The sequence below is a fragment of the Bos grunniens genome, chromosome 12, assembly GCF_055505025.1.
Source record: "Bos grunniens cultivar Pamir isolate PY7600 chromosome 12, Bosgru_T2T1.0, whole genome shotgun sequence".
NCBI lineage: Eukaryota > Metazoa > Chordata > Mammalia > Artiodactyla > Bovidae > Bos > Bos grunniens.
This window is the reverse complement of record NC_141176.1, coordinates 44,256,999-44,276,305: the sequence shown is the minus strand read 5'-3', so window position 1 is coordinate 44,276,305 and position 19,307 is coordinate 44,256,999. Positions and strand designations below refer to the sequence as shown.

Sequence of the window (19,307 nt, the reverse complement as noted above, 5' to 3'; positions counted from 1 at the left end):
ATATGCCACATATTAAATAACTTTCCCTAGAATACAGATTATAAATAACAGATTTCTGGGGAAAAGACAAAATGGGATAAAAAAAGACTTTCTCTTGGAGATGTACCTGAACTGATTAATGAGAGAAAAATGAACAGTAATCCACCTTATATAATAACAAGGTACCTAGGACAGAATCCACAATGGCACACAGTGCTGGAAAGGATCTAGTGCTATGACAGAAGCTTCTAATTGCCTCTTAATACTCATTCACTCTTTTTTATATGATAGTATGCACAGCACTGTTAGCTAGGCAGGAGACCACCTAAAATAAAGACAAATTTTCCCAGCACCTGATCAATTAGGTATTGTCATGTAGCTAATTTCTGGTCAACAGGAGATAAAAAGTGAGTTGTGCAACTTAAAAGATGAAACTTAAAGGGGAAGGATTATATTCCTTCTATTTCTCCTCCATCTTTCTGTTTGAACTATTGTTGTAATAGTTAGAACTCTACCATCAGGACCAGAACAATTGTAGAAAATTCTCCACAAAGCTTTAATATTGTTACACATTTCAAGGCAAAAAAAAAAAAAAGAAAGAAAGAAAAAGACAACTTTTTTTTCAACATATTTTCAAGGTTATTTGTAAATGTAATAGCTTTGGAAGATAGCAATGTCTTTTTGAGGGACAGAGAGCAGATTCGTTCCTTGACTGAAATAATAAACACAATATTGCCCTTCAGAGCAACAAGTTTGCTGGCAATCCCTTTAAAGATGATAATTAAAAACTCCAGATGTGAAAAAAAGCCCTCCAAGTAAACGGCATTCACCTAAATCTCTCTGCATCACCCTGGTGGGACTAGGGAATGGCAATCCACTCCAATATTCTTGCTTGGAAAATTCCATGGACAGAGAAGCCTGGTGGGCTACAGTCCTTGGGGTGGCAAAAGTCACACACAGCTTAGCACATAAGTCATCCTACAGATGATAGATTGAAAGTTGGAAGCAGCCTGGATCTCAACATATCAACAAACCCTCCTTACATTTGAACTCATATCTTTAAATAATGCAGAATTTATTTCCTCCAACTGCCATATTGTATGGACAACCATACCCCAAAGACATTGCAGGTTTGATTCCAGACCACTGTAATAAAGCATATATTGCGATAAATGGAGTCACACATTTTTTTTGTTTGTTTGTTGTTTCCCAGTGCATATGAAAATTGTATTTACACTATTGTTGTTCAGTCACTAAGTCGTGCCTGACTCTGCAACTCCATGGACTGTAGCAAACGAGGTCTCCCTATCCCACACCATCTCCCAGAGTTCGCCCAAGTTCATGACCATTGAGTCAGTGGTGCTATCCAACCGTCTCATCCTCTGCTGCCTTCTTCTCTTTTTGCCTTCAATCTTTCCCATCATTAGGGTCTTTTCCAGTAAGTAGGCTCTTTGCATTAGGTAGCCAAAATATTGGAGCTTCGGCTTCAGCATCAGTCCTTCCAATGAATATTCAGGGTTCATTTCCCTTATGATTGACTGGGTGAATCTCCTTGCTGTCCTAAGGACTCAAATCTTCTCCAGAACCACGGTTCAAAAGCACCAATTCTTCGGCGCTCAGCCTTCTTTATGGTACAACTCTCACATCAGAACCTGACCACTAGAAAAACATAGCTTTGACTACATAGGCCTTGGTCAGCAAATTTACACTAAACCATAGTTTATTAAGTTTGAAATGGCATTATGTCTTTACAAACAATCTACACACCTTACTTAATTTAAAAAAGTACTTTATTATTTGAAAATGCAGAATTGACATATAACTTTGTTATGTTAAAAAATGCAATATCTGCAAAATGTCACAAGGTGGAGTACAATCAAAGGCAATAAATGCATAAATTATACATAAAATGACATATGCCTGTACTAGAATTTAAAATATATGGCACTGAGATGGGCAACTGGCAGCTAGATCTCAAAATAGGAAGGCCTGTTTACTAAAGTTTATGTAAAAGTTTTCTGTAAAGCTGAATAAACACATAATTTAGGGAAAATAGTATGAAAGATTCATTCATTCTCAGCAAAATTCTAGAAGAGTTTACTTAAGGCTATTTTTGACCTCCTGCCAATTTTTGCATGCAAGGAGGGACATACTGATCAATATTCACAGCAAACTGATTTATGACACTAATGTCTCCTGAGAATGTTATTTTATTTTTTTTTGTCCTTATTGTGTCCGAATGAAATTCCAACTCCATTGCACAGCATACAATGCTCTTCATTTTCAGTCAGTCCTTTTCATCCTAGCAGCCATCTCTCCTTTCCCCTGTTTACTACCATCTGTTCCATCAATATGACATACTTGCCACTCTTTATTTATCATGTGCTATGACCTTTCATGTCCCTTGTCTTTACGCATAATGCTTTCCCTGTATGTAACACTTTTCCCTATTTCTTTATCTTACAAATTTCTACTCATCGTTCAACTCTAAGTTAAAAATGTCATGTTTCCTTTTCTTGCCATGAAACTGTCAGATGTCACTTTTTATTTTGTCAGTGCCTTTATTTCTAGTATCAGATTCTTCTCTGCTCTTCATATTCTCAACATTTAATTTGTCATTGTAGTGAAATAAAATAGGGAACCATTCTAAATTATGATTAAATAGTTTGTCAGAGGAGATCTGAGAAGATAACCTTGGATAATTGCTGATGAATTTTTATGTATGCATTACACTTTTTTCTAACTGCAAAATCTTTTCTAGTATTGAAATACATCCGTTGGTTTTAATAAAGACTCCATTAAAGCAGTCCAAAATGACACTTTCATCTTTTCTATACAATTTTCTCATTTCTTTTTCAGATTATTTAAGGAAAAAAATGTAGTATATTTATTATTTTCCAGCAGCTTTGCCCTAGTATTAATAATTTATATTGCATTATCCAAACTAATTTCATTGTTAATCTGTAGACTACATAATACTGTAAAGAACATTAAAATGGACTTCCCTGGTGGCTCAGACAGTAAAGTGTCTTGCTTACAATGTGGGAGACCTGGGTTCAATCCCTGGGTCGGGAAGATACTCTGGAGAAGGAAATGGCAACCCACTCCAGTACTCTTGCCTGGAAAATCCCATGGACAGAGGAGCCTGGTAGGCTACAGGCCATGGGGTCCCAAAGAACTGGACACGACTGACTGACTTCACTTTCTTTCTGTGCTCGATTCGGCAGCACATATACTAAAATTGGAACGATACAGAGAAGAACATTAAAATGGACTTTTACCATGTGAAATAAAATACTGATGACCTAGGTTACACTTTAGTAAATTATAAAATAACAGCTGCTGCTGCTGCTAAGTCGCTTCAGTCGTGTCCAACTCTGTGCGACCCCATAGACGGCAGCCCACCAGGCTCCTCCTTCCATGGGATTTTGGCTTCCTCTTTCACTTAGGGTCAATGACTACATTTGTTTTAGAGAATAGACAAAATCTAAACACCTGTGTGAAGTCCCTGTACCTGAACCCATCAGCTCATCTCCCACCCTGCCCATAATCTCTGCTCCTGCTGCTCTGGCCTCTGCTGCCCTTGAAACTTTGTACTCATCTGTTTGAACGTGAAAGTGTTAGTTGCTCAGTCATGTTCTACTCTTTATGACAATATGGAGTGCCAGCCTCCTCTGTTTAGCTGGCTTCAAATTTTCCCCTCTTAGAAGTTCCTGCACTCACCTCCAACCACTATTATTCTCATGAAATTCTTGGACAAACTTTTTCTTCTCAATGAGACCTTTTCTGGTGTTTAAAATTGTGACCACATTTTAATTGTAATTGATATTTACAGTTCTAACTCTCATTCCCACCAGTTTCACTCCTGGTCCCACTTTCCTGCTCTGTGTCAACAGTGTGTATTCTGTCTGTATACCCTCTAGTAGAATTGAGTGCATGGAATTTTCTTCTTGTTTTGTTTATGGATACATTCACAAAATTTTGGATGGTATGTGACATGTACTAGGCCTTCAAACTTACGTGCTGAATAAATGGGTAAATAAATAAATACAACTCTGTATCTTAATGTGATCCAATCTTCATGACTGGGATCAAATAAGCAAAACTTATTTTTATTAGGAATGGATGATGTATTTCTACTTCTGTATTTATGAATGTATTTTAAGTAAAATTTATGCTGTATTATATATTTTCCTGGGTTCCGATCATAACTCTCAGTAATGAAATAGCAAAATAAGTGCATCAAGTAAGTTTCAGCAATATTTACTCAGGCTAATATTGTTGTACTCTTTTTTCCTATAAAGTTTTGTCTGTCCAGATTACACATTAGCTATAGTATAGACACTAATTAAGATAGTATGACAATATGTGTATAGATTATTTCATTTATTTAATGTTCTAAACTATGAATACAGAGCACAAGAAGTAAGCATGATCTACATACTGGAAAAATCAATTGCTGAATAACAAGTAAAATAATTGATTTTTTTTCTGATTATCCTCATTTTCAAGAGAAATTGAAGATAAATATCTTACTATTTTTACAATAGACATTCCTTGATATTTATTAAAATAATACATTAAGATTATTTAATTACATATGTAAAAACAGTTTTAATCTAATATTCTAGAAATAGTAGTTAGAAAACTATAGTAGTTTAAATTTCATCTAGTATACAGTATATTAGAATCATAAGAAGTCCAGGTATAGGAAATTAGTTATAGAGTACCTTTAACAAAAATTTCCATGCGAAGTAAGATTTTTTAACACATTGGAGGCTCAGGTTGTGATTGAAATTTTATTTTTCAAGGACTTTTCCTTTCCTCCATTTGTCATATAGACTGATATACTAAATCATGTTTTCTCAATTGTGTTTTTAGGTTGTATTCAGTTGGCGGTCGTGATGGAAGCTCCTGTTTGAGTTCAATGGAATACTATGATCCTCACACAAATAAGTGGAATATGTGTGCTCCAATGTGTAAGCGGAGAGGGGGTGTAGGAGTGGCCACATGCGATGGTTTCCTTTATGCAGTAGGAGGTCATGATGCTCCTGCTTCAAATCACTGTTCTCGGCTACTAGACTATGTAGAAAGGTGAGAACCCAATGCATGGTTAAAATGAAAGACAGAATGTGAATTACATTGATACCTAATGCAAGTGACCATATCAACAAAATATGCCCAATCTGCCTAAGCTAAGAAAGTTAATTCAACTCCTAGAGCTGTTTCATTAGTCTCTTTCTTTCTCCTTCTCTCTCTTTCTCTTGCTCATGTATCACACAAACACACACACACAATATACTATGTCTTATTTTTTCTTTCCTCATTGTCATTCCTTCCCTCCTTCTTTCTTTCTTTCTTACCTTTTCAACTAATATTTTTTGAAATCTTACAGTTTTATTCACATAATCCTAAAGTAATCTTTAAATGTCTCATGAATACATTTTATTTTTTAATTTAAATTTATTTATTTTAATTGGAGGCTAATTACTTTACAATATTGTATTGGTTTCGCCATACGTCAACAAGAAGTTCATTTAAAATAAAGCTGTAAGTACTTTTTAAATGTATGAATGCCTGTTAATTTTCTTTAAAAAATTGAATATTTAATTTATTTGTTTTATTCATCCTGTCGTATTCATTCTACTACTCACTTCAAATTTACAAAGATGAATTATGAGCTTTGTTTAATGCTGTACCTTTCACAATGTAAGACAGATTTATTAAAACTGTATTCTCTATAATTTTGAAGTATAACAGAAATATAGATCCTCTTTTAACTCTTCCTAAAAATGGCAGGTGCACAGAGGTTGGAGTGAAAAGTCACCTTGGCTTCAGTCTTGGTCCAACAATGGACACACTTCTGGCATGGTTATAACAAATTTCTCTTTCATAGCAGCACATCACTTAGCACTATTATGTCATGTGCAGTAAGAATTAGAGAGACTTTTAGTGATATTTATATTTTCAACTGGACATGGAAAGATAGACTAGTTCCAAATCGGAAAAGGGGTACATCAAGGCTGTATGTTGTCACCCTGTTTATTTAACTTATATGCAGAATACATCATGAGAAATGCTAGGCTGGATGAAGCACAAGCTGGAATCAAGATTGCCAGGAGAAATATCAATAACCTCAGATATGCAGAGGACTGCACCCTTATGGCAGAAAGTGAAGAAGAACTAAAGACCCTCTTGATGAAAGTCAAAGGGGAGAGTGAAAAAGTTGGCTTAAAGCTCAACATTCAGAAAACGAAGATCATGGCATCTGGTCCCATCACTTCATGGCAAATAGATGGGGAAACAATGGAAACAGTGACAGACTTTATCTTCTTGGGCTCCAAAATCACGGCAGATGGTGACTGCAGCCATGAAATTAAGACACTTGTTCTTTGGAAGAAAAGTTATAACGAACCTAGACAGCTTATTAAAAAGCAGACTTTTGCCAACAAAAGTCCATCTAGTCAAAGTTTTGGTTTTCTCTTGTAGTCGTGTATGGATGTGAGAGTTGGACTATAAAGAAAACTGAGCACCGAAGAATTGATGCTTTTGAACTGTGCTATTGGAGAAGACTCTTGAGGGTCCCTTGGACTGCACAGAGATCCAACCAGTCCATCCTAAAGGAAATCAGTCCTGAATATTCATTGGAAGGACTGATGCTGAAGCTGAAATTCCAATATTTTGGCCACCTAATGCGAAGATCTGACTCATCTGAAAAGACCCTGATGCTGGGAATGATTGAAGACTGGAGGAGAAGGGGACAACAGAAGATGAGATGGTTGGATGGCATCACCGACTCACTGGGCATGAGTTTGAGTAAAGTCCAGGAATTGGTGATGGAAAGGGAACCCTGGCTTGTAGTCCATGGGGTCTCAAAGAGTCAGACACGACTGAGCAACTGAACTGATTACATAAGGAAACATGTTGATATATGAAGAAGTGAGATTAGAGAATACTGAAATTATTTTTTTAATCAGCTGGAATAGGATAAGTAATTCTACTGTAGTGAATAACTTCAAAATTCTCAGTGACTTCACACTGCAAGCTCTTTTTATTTTTCATGCCACATATCTATGAAAGCCATGATTTTATTACTCTGGTACTCAGAATGAGATACAAGATAAAATACGAGCACCTATTGGTTTCAATGTCAGAAGGGAAAAGCCAGAGAGTGGTACTACATTGTTCATCCATTCATAAAGATTCAATCTTCAAATATTAAAAATACAATTTTCCTTTATTTATGCTTTGTTGAAAACTCAGTCTCATGGCCACCGAAATTTTCAGAGTGTGGGAAGACATTATCTGACCTTGTACCTGAGAGAAGAACAAGAGATGTCTGGCATATCATACTGATGAACATAGCAATTTTCCTCTTAATATTAGGAGACCACATCCTTTATATTTATGTCTGTTAGCAGAATAGACAGTGGGAGAAGGGGGCTATCTCTCATTTATGATTTTTTTTCTAAAAATGAATGAGCATTTTTACTGAGAATAAAGTCATTGAAAGAGATAGTTTATAGCAAACAGGCTCTGTTCAAACTTGAGGTCCTTCTTGGATAAACATGTCTAACAATATTGTTACTCTATGAAATGGACTGTAGATTTACATATATATATATAAAGAATGGCATTAAGCTTACCATAGTTTCATTCCACCATTATCTTATCCAGTGAAATTAGGAACTAGAGGTACTACAGTGAGGATGGTGGCCAGAATACAAATTAATAGATGTATACTTTTACACACACACATATAATCATTTATTTTAAAATACTGCCAACAGAATGGCAGGTTATTCACATTTTCCTCTGTAAAATTCTTGGGAAAAAATGACAAAGAAGAGGAATATGACAAGCCTCTGAATTTCACAGCAAATATCTTATATATAAATGTCACTAATTAAATGATATTTCATACACATATTCTTTCCTAAGTTTACTCTCTAATGTATTAAAATGGTGTTTGTGAACAGAGGCATAAATAATACAGTCTAGGAATACATTTATAAAGCAAGATTATATTTAAATAAGTATAGTTATTTTAAGTTATAGGAGTACAGTAAGAATGAATAGCTTAAGTAATGCAGAAGCACACAGCACCATTATTATTCTTATTCAAGCTCATACCATGTGTCAGGTTGATAACATTTTTGCACTTTTTATGAGATATATTCTATATTGATGATTTCACATGTAAATCATCAATAAATCAGGATACATAATGTTGCCCTTGTAGAATTACTTTGCACATATAATGTAAGGAATGTTTCTTAGTGTATAACCACAGGCAAACAAATCATTAGGAATAGCAGATAGTGTAAAGGCGGTTTTATAGATAAATAAATAGGTACACAGACCAAAATTGTTTTACAATGATTTCTTATAGAAGTGTGTATGTGTGCATACTCACTTGTATCCAATTCTTTGTGACCCTATGGAGAGAGCCCACCAGGGTTTTTCCTGGAAAAAATTTTCCAGGAAAAAATACTGGAGTGAGTTGCCATTTCCTTCTCTACTTATAAGAATGTAAATACATTATAAACTAGTAAAGTACAGTTATATAACATCTATCAAAAATTGTAGAATTGGGCTTCCTTAAGTGCAAGGAACCTTGGTATCTCAAAGCAGAACAGAAAAGACAGCAGGGACTGAATAAGAACAGGGAATCTAGAATAGCTAATGGAAGAGTAAAATCTAATGTTGCAGACAAGCCTCACTCTAGTGAGAATGTCTTAGTGAGCAAAATCAGTGTCCAAAAATACAGGAAGTTCTAGCAGAATTTAGATTCAGAAAGTAAAATTCATTAGAAAGAGCACATTCATCAATCTATTTACTTATTCAATAACTATTGCTTTGGGTGTACTTTTCACTGTACTGTATCTTAAAATGTTTTAGAATAAAGAGATAAGAAAATGAATAATTAGAATTTTAAGATCACAAACAAATTGGGAAATTAGGCAAAGGACTGGAAAATATGCTCAAAGACGATTCTAATAAGAGACCAGGACCATCTTTGTCCTTTAATCTGCATATCAGTAATGAAATGTAATAGGAAAGGGGTGCCAAGATCAAAGGAACTTCCTAAACTCGCCTTTGAAGTACCCACTTTGTTTCCTCCAATCTTTTCCCCTTAGAGTAGCCAGAGGAATATTTTCATGATGCAGAATTGGCAGAATTGAAGTGCAATGGAGTTTTCCTTTGTTTCAATTGTATCAACATAATAAAAAATTATTTGTTTTGCAACAATTTTCCCACTAAAACAGATTCTATGTGCTGGTCAAGATCATCTTGTTTATTCCTATATTCTTCCACTTGGCTCAATTCCTGGCACTGATTAAGCAATCAACAAACATTTATTGAGTCACTAGACAATAAGTAAAAAATAAATAAATAAAATCCTTAAATTTCTCCAAGGAAAAATCTCATGAGATATACTGTAAATAGGTAGTCAGAAAGATAGATAGATAGATAGATTTTAAAAGAAATGGATGGATGGCCGTTTGGATGGACTGATGGAAAGATATGTAGATAAATTTTGACTTTTTATTTCTCTATTTGTATGTGAATAGCCATTTCCATCATCATAAGCTGAGGATTCTTGATTTATATATATTTTAGACATACTTTTAATAGAAAATTTTTGATGGGACAAAAATATTAAGTAAGCATTATTCAGGTATTAGTTGAAAATTATATCGTACTGATAAACACTATTAACAATGCTCACAATTTTTTATATATTGCTTATAATAAGTATAAACATTTGTTCAAAATCTACCAAACTCCTAAGTCATAACTGAAAAAGTCGTATAAAATAACAGTGTGCTATGTGCTTAGTCATGCCTGACTCTTTGTGACCCCATGGACTGTAGTCCACCTGGTTCTTTTGTCCATGGGAATTCATTACTGTCATCATGCATATGTGCATGCTAAGTCACTTCAGTTGTGTCCAACTCTGTGCGACCCCATGGACTGTAGCCCACCCAGTTCTTCTGTCCATGGGATTCTCCAGGCAAGAATACTGAAGTGGGATGCCATGCCCTCTTCCAGAGTACCTTCCTGACCCAGCCCGCATCTCTTATATCTAACCTGCACTGACAGGTGGGTTCTTTACCACTTGCATCACCTGCGAAGCTGATCTTTGTTAAAAAAATAAAATAACAAGATTTACTGTCTTTACATGTAGTATAAATGCATTACCCACTTAATTAAATAATTCTTTTAAAAGTACCATAAATATTAACATATAAAGCAAGAATCAGATTTTGAAGTTTTCATTTCTCCTGATTTCTCATTGCAAACTTTTGATTTCAATATGATACAAGAATTTCTGAGCACCGAAGACAGATGATAAAGGAAAGGCTTATTTTAATTTTAACTATGGATGCTTAGTTATACTAAGGCTTATATGGTGTATTCATATATTAATTCATATTTGTATTTTTATATGAGGTCCTAATTTTTTACAAAAATGTAATTACTTGAATTGTTTAAGGTTAAAATGTTAGGTAGACACTTTTGCACTTTTAATAAGTATTAATTTTTATTCTCTTTAAGATATTATTGTTAGAGCCAGTCAAATGAGTATAGCATGAAAAGACTAACTGGGTTTTTTGCCATTGCTTTTCTATTATTGTGCATGTATAATCTTTGCTATTTCTTTGATAGCTAATTATGTTCAAATTTTTATAGAAACATATACAATAGATGGAGATCCTTCTACATTAAAACAGGGGCCCTACTTTATATGTAGATGCAATAATTATTAACCTAGGCCATAGCTATACTACTTTATGTTTGTGATTAGATATTTGCCTCAATGGTTTGTGAGGCCAGTGTTATCTTTGGAGTGAAAATTTGGACACAGGGAGTGGCAGATTAATCGGCTGTCTTAGGATATTGTGCCTGGAATTCTGGCTTTGAAGGAAGACATGAAAATACAAAATGTGATGTCTTATACAGATGGAAGGATATCAACCTTGGTATCAAACTGTAAATTTTATTTTCATGTTGAGACAGCTATTTCAGTTCAGTTCAGTTCAGTCGCTCAGTCGTGTCCGACTCTTTGTGACCCCATAAATCGCCACGCCAGGCCTCTCTGTCCATCACCAACTCCCGGAGTTCACTCAAGCTCACGTCCATCGAGTCAGTGATGCCATCCAGCCATCTCATCCTCTGTTGTCCCCTTTTCCTCCTGCCCCCAATACTTCCCAGCATCAGATTCTTTTCCAGTGAGTCAACTCTGCTACGTTACACAATTAAAATTTCACTCCCATGTCTAAAAGTGAAAAATTGAAACTGCTTAGGATACAGAGAAAGCAAGCTCCCCCAAATCAAATGCCTAATAAGAAAGCTTGGATAACATTATCTATTTTCTGAAGTCTAGAAAAGAAAAGCTAGACAGTGATCAACAGTATAGTATTTTAATTTAGTAGGAGAAGGTTTTAAGTTCACATATGTCTTGTTATATTTCTCTAAAATTCTCCTTATTCACCTCTTATATTAAATAAAACTTATACTATCAAAACTTATTTTGATAATGGGTTTGAAATTAGAAGTGAGAATAAAATACTTTCAGTTCCTTTCTTATAACTTTCCATGTCTGACTAGAGATGAATTTTTGCCTATGTATCAGTTAAAAGGCACTACTCTATCTAGCAGCAACTAACAGAGTCATTCAAATTCTCCTCCTGTTCTGAGTGGCTTACATCAACATGACTGGTAGCAGTGTTTTAATATTTTGCTTTAAAATTATGCCCCAAATCATGATACCACCACTACCATCATTCAATTCAATTCAGTCTCTCAGTCATGTCCGACTTTTTGCAACCCCATGAATCGCAGCACACCAGGCCTCCCTGTCCATCACCAACTCCCAGAGTTCACTCAAGCTCACGTCCATCGAGTCAGTGATGCCATCCAGCCATCTTATCCTCTGTTGTCCCCTTCTCCTCCTGCCCCCAACCCCTCCCAGCATCAGAGTCTTTTCCAGTGAGTCAACTGTTCGCATGAGGTGGGCAAAGTACTGGAGTTTCAGCTTTAGCATCATTCCTTCCAAAGAAATCCCAAGGCTGATCGCCTTCAGAATGGACTGGTTGGATCTCCTTGCAGTCCAAGAGACTCTCAAGAGTCTTCTCCAACAGAGTTTTCTCCAACACCACAGTTCAAAAGCATCAATTCTTTGGCACTCAGCCTTCTTCACAGTCCAACTCTCACATCCATACATGACCACAGGAAAAACCATAGCCTTGACTAGACAAACCTTTGTTGGCAAAGTAATGTCTCTGCTTTTGAATATGCTATCTAGGTTGGTCATAACTTTTCTTCCAAGGAGTGTCTTTTAATTTCATGGCTGCAATCACCATCTGCAGTGATTTTGGAGCCCAGAAAAATAAAGTCTGACACTCTTTCCACTGATTCCCCATCTATTTCCCATGAAGTGATGGGACCAGATGCCATGATCTTCATTTTCTGAATGTTGAGCTTTGAGCCAACTTTTTCACTTTCCACTTTCACTTTCATCAAGAGGCTTTTTAGTTCCTCTTCACTTTCTGCCATAAGGGTGGTGTCATCTGCATATCTGAGGTTATTGAAATTTCTCCCAGAAATCTTGATTCCAGCTTGTGCTTCTTCCAGCCCAGCATTTCTCATGACGTACTCTGCATAGAAGGTAAATAAGCAGGGTGACATTATACAGCCTTGAGGTACTCTTTTTCCTATTTGGAACAACTCTTTTGTTCCATGTGCAGTTCTAACTGTTGCTTCCTGACCTGTATACAAATTTCTCAAGAGGCAGGTCAGGTGGTCTGGTATTCCCATCTCTTTCAGAATTTTCCAGTTTCTTGTGATCCACACAGTCAAATGCTTTGGCATAGTCAATAAAGCAGAAATAGATGTTTTTCTGGAATTCTCTTGCTTTTTTGATAATCCAGCAGATGTTGGCAATTTGATCTCTGGTTCCTCTGCCTTTTCTAAAACCACCTTGAACGTCTATAAATATTTAAAAATACACAATGTGTGCTCACAACACTAATAATAATTTTCTGTTATATGAGCAGAGAAAAAAATTATCAATACATAAAATAATCTATTTCTCCTTAGTTTTGAACTGTTAAAGGTATTTGTTTTAAAAGTTATATTTTACTAGCATTCAGAATGCCTAGGAATACTATATGTTCTGTTTATTGACAATAGCTTAAACAATTTTTAAAGCTCTAATAATAAAACTGCACCAAAGAGGAGTCAAAGAGTTACTTATCAGATCCTTACTTTCTCTGGTACAGTTAACCTCCCCTCAACTTTAAGGGAATTGATTTAGTTCATACTTGAATGGGCTAGTGGTTTTCCCTACTTTCTTAAATTTAAGTATGAATTATGCAATAAGAAGTTCATGATTTGAGCCACAGTTAGCTCCTGATCTTCTTTTTTTACTGACTGTATAAAGCTTCTCCTTCTTCAACTGCAAAGAATAAAAACAATCTGACTTCAGTATTGACCATCTGTTGACGTCAATGCACAGAGTCCTCTTTTGTGTTGTTGAAAGAGGATGTTGGTTATGACCAGTGTATTCTCTTTGCAGTACTCTGTTAGTCTTTGGCCTGCTTCATTTTGTACTCCAAGGTCAAATGTGCCTGTTACTCCAGGTATCTCTTGACTTCCTACTTTTGCATTCCAGTCCCCTATGATGAAAAGGACATCTTTGTGTGCATGTGTGTGTGTTAATTCTAGAAGATCTTATAGGTCTTCCATAGATCATTCAATCAAATCCCTTATGATTATGTAGTGAAAGTGACAAATAGATTCAAGGGATTAGATCTGATAGAGTGTGTGAAGAACTATGGACAGAGGTTCATAACATTGTACAGGAGGCAGAAATCAAAACCATCCTCAAGAAAAAGAAATGGAAAAAGGCAAAATGGATGTCTGAGGAGGCCTTACAAAAAGCTGAGAAATGAAAAGAAGCAAAAGGCAAGGAGAAAAGAAAGGTATACCCATATGAATGCAGAGTTCCAAAAACAGCAAGGAGCGATAAGAAAGCTTTCTTAAGTAAACAATACTAAAAAAAGGAGGAAAGCAGTAGAATGGGAAAAACTAGATATCTCTTTAAGAAATAAGAGATTCTTTATTTCCCTATTAAGAAAATTAGATATACCATAGGAAAATTTCATGCAAAGGTGAGCAGAATAAAGGACAAAAAAGGTATGGAGCTAACATAAGTTGAAAATATTAAGAAGAGGTGGCAAGAATACACAGAACAACTATAGAAGGAAAGGTCTTATGAACAACCATGATGGTGTGGTCACTCACCTAGAGCCAGACATCTTGGAGCATGGAGTCAAGTGGGCCTTAGGAAGCATTACTACAAACACAACTAGTGAAGGTGATAGAATTCCAGTTGAGCAATTTCAAATCCTAAAATATGATGCTGTGAAAGTGCTCCACTCACTATGCCAACAAATTTGGAAAACTCAGCAGGGGCCACAGGATTGGAAAAAGTCAGGTTTCATTCCAATCCCAAAGAAGGGCAATGCCAAACAATGCTGAAACTACTGTACAATTGCACTGATTTCACATGCTCTCAAGGTAATGTTCAAAATCCTTCAAGCAAAATTTCAACAGTATGGGAATGGAGAACTTCCAGACATGTCAGTTCATTTCAGTTCATTTCGGTCCCTCAGTCATGTCCAACTCGTTGTAACCCCATGGACTGCAGCACGCCAGACCTCCCTGTCCATCACCAACTGCTGGAGCTTATCAAATTCATGTCCATTGAGTTGGTGATGCCATCCAACCACCTCATCCTCTGTCATCCCCTTCTCCTGTCACCTTCAATCTTTCCCAGCATCAGGATCTTTTCAAATGAGTTAGTTCTTTGCATCAGGTGGCCATAAATTAGGCTGAGCACAAGGGAACCCTCTTACACTCTTGGTGGGAATGCAAACTAGTACAACCACTATGGGGAACAGTGTGGAGATTCTTTTAAAAACTGTAAATAGAACTGCTATATGACCAAGAAATCCCACTGCTGGGCGTACACACTGAGGAAACCAGAAATGAAACAGACACGTGTACCCAAATGTTCATTGCATCCAGGACATGGAAGCAACCTAGATGTCCGTCAGCAGACGAATGTACAGAAAGCTGTGGTACATATACACAATGGGATATCACTCAGCTATTAAAAAGAATGCATTTGAATCAGTTCTAATGAGGTAGATGAAACTGGAGCCTATTATACAGAGTGAAGTCAGAAAGAAAAACACCAATACAGCATATTAACACATATATATGCAATTTAGAAAGATGGTAACAATAGCCCTATAAGTGAGACAGCAAAAGAGACACCGATGTAAAGAAAAGAATTTTGGACTCTGTGGGAGAAGGCAAGGGTGAGATGATTTGAGACAATAGCATTGAAACATGTATATTATCTTATGAGACATAGATCAGCAATCCAGGTCCAATGTATGAGACAGGGTGCTCAGGGCTGGTGCATTGAGAGGACCCTGAGGGGTGGGTTGGGAGGTGGGATGGGGATTCAGGATGGGTAACACATGTACACCCATGGCTGATTCATGTCAATGTATGGCAAAACAAAAACAAAAACACTACGATATTTTAAAGTAATTCGCTTCCAATTAAAATAAATAAGTTAATTAAAAAAAAAAAAAAAAGGTTGAGCACAGAAGAATTGATGCTTTCAAACTGGTGCTCTCTTGAGAACCTCTTGGACAGCAAGGAGATCAAATCAGTCAACCTTAAGGAAATCAACCATGAATACTCATTGGAAGGACTGATGCTGAAGTTGAAGCTGCAGTACTTTGGCTACCTGATAGGAAGAGCTGACTCACTGAAAAAGACCCTGGTGGTGAGAAAGATTGAGGGCAGAAGGTGAACTGGGCAGCAGAAGATGAGATGTTTTGATGGCATCATCGACTCATTAGATGTGAGTTTGAGCAAATTCCAGGAGATAGTAAAGGACAAGGAAGCCTGCCATGCCACCGTCCATGGAGTGGCAAAGAGTCAGACAGGACTGAGTGACTGAATCACAACAACTTTGAAGAGTAGATGTAGTGGAATATGAAGGTGAAAGTTAAAATGTTAGTCACTTTGTCTTGTCTGACTCTTTGCAACCCTATAGACTATAGCTCACCAGGCTACTCTGTCCATGGAAATCTCCAAGCAAGAATACTGGAATGGGCAGCCAATCCCTTTTACAGGGGATCTTCCGTACCCATGGTTCAAGCCTATCTCTCCTGCACTGCAGGCAGATTCTTTTCTATTTGAGAATATGACCTAAATCAAAATAGATTTTTTTCTTACACCTTCATTTAAAAGTTGAAATTAATTTAAATTTAAAAAATATTTTTTTGTATAAAAATAAGCAAAAAATGTTGACATAAGGAGCAGACATCTAATTTTATTGCCCATGTAGCATATGATATATTTTTATCTTCAAATTATGTAGTAACAATGCTTGAAAAAGTAATGATATCTCAAATTTTTCAATAGAGCTTTTCAGTGAGAAATTAACTTTTGTTCTGTGGCTATCATATGTCTTCAGCAAGTTTTCATTTTACAGCCAATTTTAGCCACTGATGCATCTCTTGCCTGTAGGCTATAAACTTTAATAGAGTCCCTGATACAAACCTCACATTCTGACCATGAAGGCCAAGATGAGATGTAGGAAAGGCAGACAGCTAAACACATAAAGACAGTTCCCCTGCTTGCTTTTTCTTTCATTTTCTATAAACAGACAACCTGAGGCAAAAAAAAAAAAAAAAAAATGCTTAGAAGAAAATTTTGTCAAAAACATGAACTGATAAAAATAGAGTTCACTGTTCATAATAGTCAGAAAGTGCTTATACATCTGTCGTCTTCTCCTAAACTAACAAAAGCTGGGGTTTTTTTGTTTTTGTTTTTCTTTTGAAGGGTAACAATTATGTGTATCACCAGGCTGAGAGGTGGATCCATGGACTTCTATAAATAGAAAAATCAATTTTGATTCATTAATGTGAAAACAGTGATAAACATTATTGGATAATTTTAAATTTGTGTGATTACTTCAAAAATATCTAGTGGAAAGAAAAAGTGTGTCAGAGGAAGTAGGGTTAAGACTCATTTTTTGTCTTGGCTTGGTTTGATTTTCCAACTCTATATGTTTAAATACCATCACAATTCCTGATGCAAATGAAAAGATTGCTATTAAACACTTATCAATCCCTGAAAACAGATATACCTAATTTAAAGATCTGGATCTTCCAGGAGAAAACACTAAATATTTAAGATTTTCCTTAGAAATTTTATAAAATAAGAAAAGAATGATGTCTGTTTCTAAGCATAGGACATTATTTCTAAACTTCACCTAAATATAAGATGTACTCAGTTAAGTTCACTTGAGTTCAGTTCAGTTCAGTCACTCAATCATGTCCGACTCCTTGCAACCCCATGGACTGTGGCACTGTGGACTTTCAACCTCTGACTGTGTCCAGGGCTCACTGTCCATCACCAACTTCTGGAGCATATTCAAACTCATGTCCATTGAGTCAGTGATGCCATCAAACCACCTCATCCTCTGTCATCCCCTTCTCCTCCCACCTTCAAGATTTCCCAGCATCAGGATCTTTTCAAATGAGTCAGTTCTTTACATCTGATGGCTAAAGTATTACAGTTTCAGCTTCAACATCAGGCTTTCCAATGAATACTCAGGAATGATTTCTTTAGGATGGACTGGTTGGATATCCATGCAGTCCAAGGGACTTGCAAGAGTCTTCTCCAATACCACAGTTCAAAAACATCAGTTCTTCAGCCCTCAGCTTTCTTTATAGTCCAACTCTCACAGCCATACATGACTACTGGAAAAACAATATCTTTGACTAGATAGACCTTTGTTGGCAAAATAATGCCTCTGCTTATTAATATGCTATCTAGGTTGGTCAGAACTTTTCTTCCCAGGAGCAAGTGTCCTTTAATTTAATGGCTTCAGTCACTATCTGCAGTGATTTTAGATTTCCAAAAAATAATGTCTGTCACTGTTTCCATTGTTTCCCCATCTATTTGCCATGACGTGTTGGGACCAGATTCCATGACCTTAGTTTTCTGAATGTTGTTTTAAGCCAAATTTTCCACTCTCCTCTTTAACTTTCCTCAAAATTCTCATTAGTTCCTTTTCACTTTCTGCCATAAGGGTGGTGTCATCTGCATACCTGAGGTTATTGATATTTCTCCTGGCAATCTTGATTGCAGCTTGTGCTTCATGTAGCCAAGCATTTCTCATGATGTACTCTGCATAGAAGTTAACAAACATGGTGACAATATACAGCCTTGATGTACTCCTTTCTTTGGAACCAGTCTGAAATTCCATTTCCAGTTCTAACTGTTGCTTCTTGATCTGCATTCAGTTTCTCAGGAGGCAGGTCAGATGGTCTGGTATTCCCATCTCATGAAGAATTTTCTAGTTTGTCATGATCCACCCAGTCAAAGGCTTTGGTATAGTCAATAAAGCAGAAGTAGATGTTTCTCTGGACCTCTCTCACTTTTCTGATGATCCAATGGATGTTGACAATTTGGTCTCTGGTTCCTCTGCCTTTTCTAAAACCAGCTGGAACATTCAGAAGTTCATGATTCACATACTGTTGAAGCCTGGCTTGGAGAATTTTAAGCATTACTTTGCTAGCGGGTGAGATGAGTGAAATTGTGTGGTAGTTGGAGCATTCTTTGGCCTTGCCTTTCTTTGGGATTGAAATGAAAACTGACTTTTTCCAGTCCTGTGGCCACTGCTGTGTTTTCCAAATTTGCAGGCATTTGAGTGCAACACTTTCACAGCATCACCTTTTAGGATTTGTCATTCCACTCTTTAATCATAAGGGGTTTGATTTAGGTCATACCTGAATGGTCTAGTGGTTTTCCCTACTTTCTTCAATTTAAATTTGAATTTGGCAATAAGGAGTTCATGGTCTGAGCCACGGTCAGCTCCTGGTCCTGCTTTTGCTGGCTCTATAGAGCTTCTCCATCTTTGACTGCAAAGAATATAATCAATCTGATGTCAGTATTGACCATCTGGTGATGTCCATGTGTACAGTCTTCTCTTGTTGATGGAAAACAGTGTTTGCAATGACCAGTGTGTTTTCTTGAAAAAAAAAAAAAATCTGTTAGCCTTTGTCCTGCTTCATTCTGTATTCTAAGTCCAAACTTGCCTGTTACTCCAGGCATTTCTTTACTTCCCACTTTTGCATTCCAGCCCCCTACAATGAAAATGACATCTTTTTTGTGTGTCAATTCTAGAAGGTCTTGTAGGTCTTCATAGAACCATTCAACTTCAG

At 36.4% G+C, this 19,307-nt stretch overlaps 1 protein-coding gene across 1 annotated transcript in view; it reads left to right on the top strand.

Annotated features, from left to right (window-relative positions):
- KLHL1 (kelch like family member 1) overlaps positions 1–19,307 on the top strand; it is a 541,880-nt gene that overhangs the window by 511,415 nt on the left and 11,158 nt on the right. The window contains exon 9 of the mRNA XM_086328513.1: positions 4,861–5,073. Coding sequence (XP_086184639.1) covers positions 4,861–5,073 — 213 coding nt within the window. The remainder of the gene's footprint in view (positions 1–4,860; positions 5,074–19,307) is intronic.